Below are 3,417 nucleotides of genomic sequence, written 5' to 3' on the forward strand. Positions count from 1 at the left end.
AGTAGAAGTAAAAACAAATAACACATTTTTATTAGTAATCGTTATTTTTATTATAAGGTTCCCCTGCACCACCACCTAACCCGCGGTCAACATTGCACTGTACAGTACAGTGACATCCAATTCACGCTTTGATTATACACTACACGGCGTTCCATACAATAACCCTTATTTGGGCAATGAATATCATACGGCCGAACAAGTGTACGGCCGAACCGGTCCTACACCGCTAAGGGCTAGGCCTAGGCTGGGCCTTAAGCCTTAGGCCTCTTCTATTCTAGTCTGTAGGCCTATGCTAGGCCTACGCCACTGTCTGATGTTCTCGCCTAAGAAACCGCTAGAAATAGGCTGGGATAGGCCCTTAACTAACAAGCTCTGGAATAGTCCTAGGGAGTCCTTGGGCGTCCTAAGCCTGGGCTAGCTTCATGCTAGGCCTAGGCCTGATTAGCCCTCCCTTCCCTGAAACTCACCCTTTAGACGCTGAATAGCAAGGTCCTCAAATTCTTGAAGAGAGATGTTATCGGTCGGAGGTTCACGATAAAACTGAATGGTATGAGCATACTTTCTTTCCGATGGATCACTATTTTCAACCTTTATCCTCTTCTGTCTCTTAGTTCTATTCCCAAAATTCATATTTATAAATTTTAAATCGCTTTTTATACAATATCTGTATCCTCGTTCTCACACTTTTTAGCTCGGTTTGTTTTGCCTCAGAGGTTAAAGTTTCGCGCGAAAGCTTATGGTTATGGAACGCCGTTTGTGCCTTAAGCATGTACCTGGGAATCGGGCCATAGCCTTCAGGAGGTCCGTGGACTAACACGAGAAAATAAAATTACAAAAAATACCATACAATTACCTTTTAATCTGGAGAATGTAAGATTCTGTATCTTGGAAGAAGGGACGCGAAATGTGATTAGCCTACTTTCCACAAGATAATTATAACTTTATTAAAAAAAGATCTTGGCGTGCATTTTCATAGTAATTTGAAATTTGATGAGCATAAATATCGTTGTGGCTGGAGGCCCGGTACCGGATTCGTTATTTTCATGTCTTTAAGATCCGGTACCTGATTCGTTGTTGTCGGGCGTCCATTTCCAACACCGGATCCGTCTTTTTGCTTAAAGATCCGGTATACGGGACGTTAAGCTCCGGTACCGGATACGTTATTTCCAGGTGTCAAAGGTCCGTTAGGTACCGGATCCGTTATTCTCGAACGTCAAGTTCCGGTACTAGATCTAGGCCTAGTACCAGATCGTCGTTTACCAGTACGGTATCCGATCATTTCGGTCGCAATCTGGATGTGTACCCCATGAATGGAAGGGTGCAGACGTGGTCCCAATTTTCAAGAAAGGCGAAAAACATAAAAAAAGAAATTACCTCCAATTTAGTCTCACTTGCCTAGTATCCAAGGTAATGGAGCACATTATCACTGAGCTACATCATGGCCCATGCTGAGCACCATCAACTCCTCTATCTCCAACAACATGGATTTAGGAGCAGGCGAAGCTGCGATACGCAGTTGATCGAGTTTGTTGATAGATATCTAGTTAAAAAGCTTGAATGGTATCGCATCAATGGAAAAGTAAATGCATGGATTACAAAGTTTCTTAGAAATCGCCACCAATGTTTTGTTCTGAATGGATCTACATCAAGCAATGTACCAGTAATCTCTGGAATACCTCAATGGTCTGTAATTGGGCCTTGTTGATTCCTATATTTTATTAATGATACATCCATTTCAAGTTAAACTCATCTGCTCGCCTCTTCGCAGATGACAAAATGTTTTATTCAACAATTGCAGTGAAGTCGTGTTGGTGGTGGTCGTCGACGTCCTGTCCTCCAACCACCCTTAACATGTTAGAGCAGTGGCGGATTGTGGGGGGTGGGGTGGGGAGAAGAAAAACATATTTGCCCAAAACGTCTCAGAAGTTATTTTCGGGCGTCTAGACAACAAAAGATTTACCTTGAATTTACCTTGAACCATAGGACTTGAGAACTTAGCTCATTTGTCCCTCCATCGTCATTCGTACAAACTCTTCAGTTACGTACGGGCGAAACTTAAATTGGTGGTCAGACCAATATTTTGAAATACCCGATTTAAACTGATGGACAGTAGTAGAATCAACCACCCAACTGGGCAGGGCATTCCAATCATCAATTACTCTAACTGCATACGAGTTTTTTCTAATATTAAGCCTAAAACGAGGTTTACTTAATTTATGTTTATGACCCCGGGTTTGCTTATATTCAAACTTCTGAAAGAGCTTCACTTTCACCACAAGATGTGGTGTTATCTCGATCGGTCCCACTTTTGGTCCCTCCCCCTCCCCCTTTTCGGTCATCTGTGGATCCAGTACAGAAGGGTACTTTTAGCTGCCAAAAACTTTGTAAATAGTCAGCACCTTTTTTCTTCTTTGGGATGGTGGGAGTCATTCATAAGAATAATGTGCAGGCTAAAATATTGTTGGCTTTTAAATCGCTCAAACGATGGGAGGGTGACAGGACAAAAGACGGTTCCCCAAGTCATTTATAGTCAGACTCCGGAGGAAAAAAATTGTTGATATATTGTAAAACTGATTTTTCTAAAACAGAAAAAAAATATTTAAAAACTAGGGGAAAGGTGTAAAAATGGGTGATCTTAGAAAAATCAGTTCCACGCAACATATCAATTTTTTTTCTTCCAGAGCCTAAATTCAAACTTATTTCATTTCTTATTTCATTAAAACCTAGTTCATTCATCCTGCAAATAATCTCCAACTACCTAACAGCCTCGCGAAAGGCCACTCCCCCCATCCACCGAAGGCGGCCTTTTCGCGAGTCATCATAAATTATTTCTAACATAGCCAACATTATTTTCATTTAAATATTATGGGCTAAAGCACTTTCATTCACTGAAACCCCAAACGTCTATTGTTGATGAATCCTGCAAGAAGTTTTGAATGGGTCATATAAGCTATTAAGCTTACCAACCGACACCGAAAAACATTAAACAAGTATCAAACAAGTATTCGCATTGGGACACTAACGGCGCGCCGTACAGTGTCGCCCACAACTGGAGAATAAAATATACAACAAACACATTTTAAAGATGTCAGCGCCCATAATTAGGAACATTTGTAGCTCCCGCAGAGCTTTTTTTCACAGAACATTAAGTTTGAAAAAGAGATTTTCTTCAAGCATTCATGCTCTTATATATGATGAATATGGAGACCCAACAAAAGTTGTTCAGTATGTATTCGTCTAGCCTAGCGCTTACCTTTTTGAATTGAACGACGAAGGGCTAGGCTAGGCCTAGGCTAGCTAATTAAATAGAAAGTGGTTATTCGCACGGTATACCGTGCGAATAAGCTCTTATGAGTCTTATTCGCACGGTAGACCTAGCCAATCAGCATTTGACGTTTCATGACGTCTAATCTAACC

The 3,417-nt window shown here is 41.2% G+C and overlaps 2 protein-coding genes across 2 annotated transcripts in view; one reads left to right on the forward strand and one right to left on the reverse strand.

Annotated features, from left to right (window-relative positions):
* Positions 1 to 719, reverse strand: part of LOC117119800 (DNA primase large subunit-like) — a 36,384-nt gene extending 35,665 nt beyond the window's left edge. The window contains exon 1 of the mRNA XM_033264716.1: positions 468 to 719. Coding sequence (XP_033120607.1) covers positions 468 to 630 — 163 coding nt within the window. The 5' untranslated portion in view covers positions 631 to 719. The remainder of the gene's footprint in view (positions 1 to 467) is intronic.
* Positions 720 to 3,084: 2,365 nt separating this feature from the next.
* Positions 3,085 to 3,417, forward strand: part of LOC117119803 (enoyl-[acyl-carrier-protein] reductase, mitochondrial-like) — an 11,189-nt gene continuing 10,856 nt past the window's right edge. The window contains exon 1 of the mRNA XM_033264718.1: positions 3,085 to 3,225. Coding sequence (XP_033120609.1) covers positions 3,086 to 3,225 — 140 coding nt within the window. The 5' untranslated portion in view covers position 3,085. The remainder of the gene's footprint in view (positions 3,226 to 3,417) is intronic.

This window comes from Anneissia japonica, unplaced genomic scaffold, assembly GCF_011630105.1.
Source record: "Anneissia japonica isolate Jap-2015-1 unplaced genomic scaffold, ASM1163010v1 scaffold724_len3256291_cov202, whole genome shotgun sequence".
Lineage (NCBI taxonomy): Eukaryota > Metazoa > Echinodermata > Crinoidea > Comatulida > Comatulidae > Anneissia > Anneissia japonica.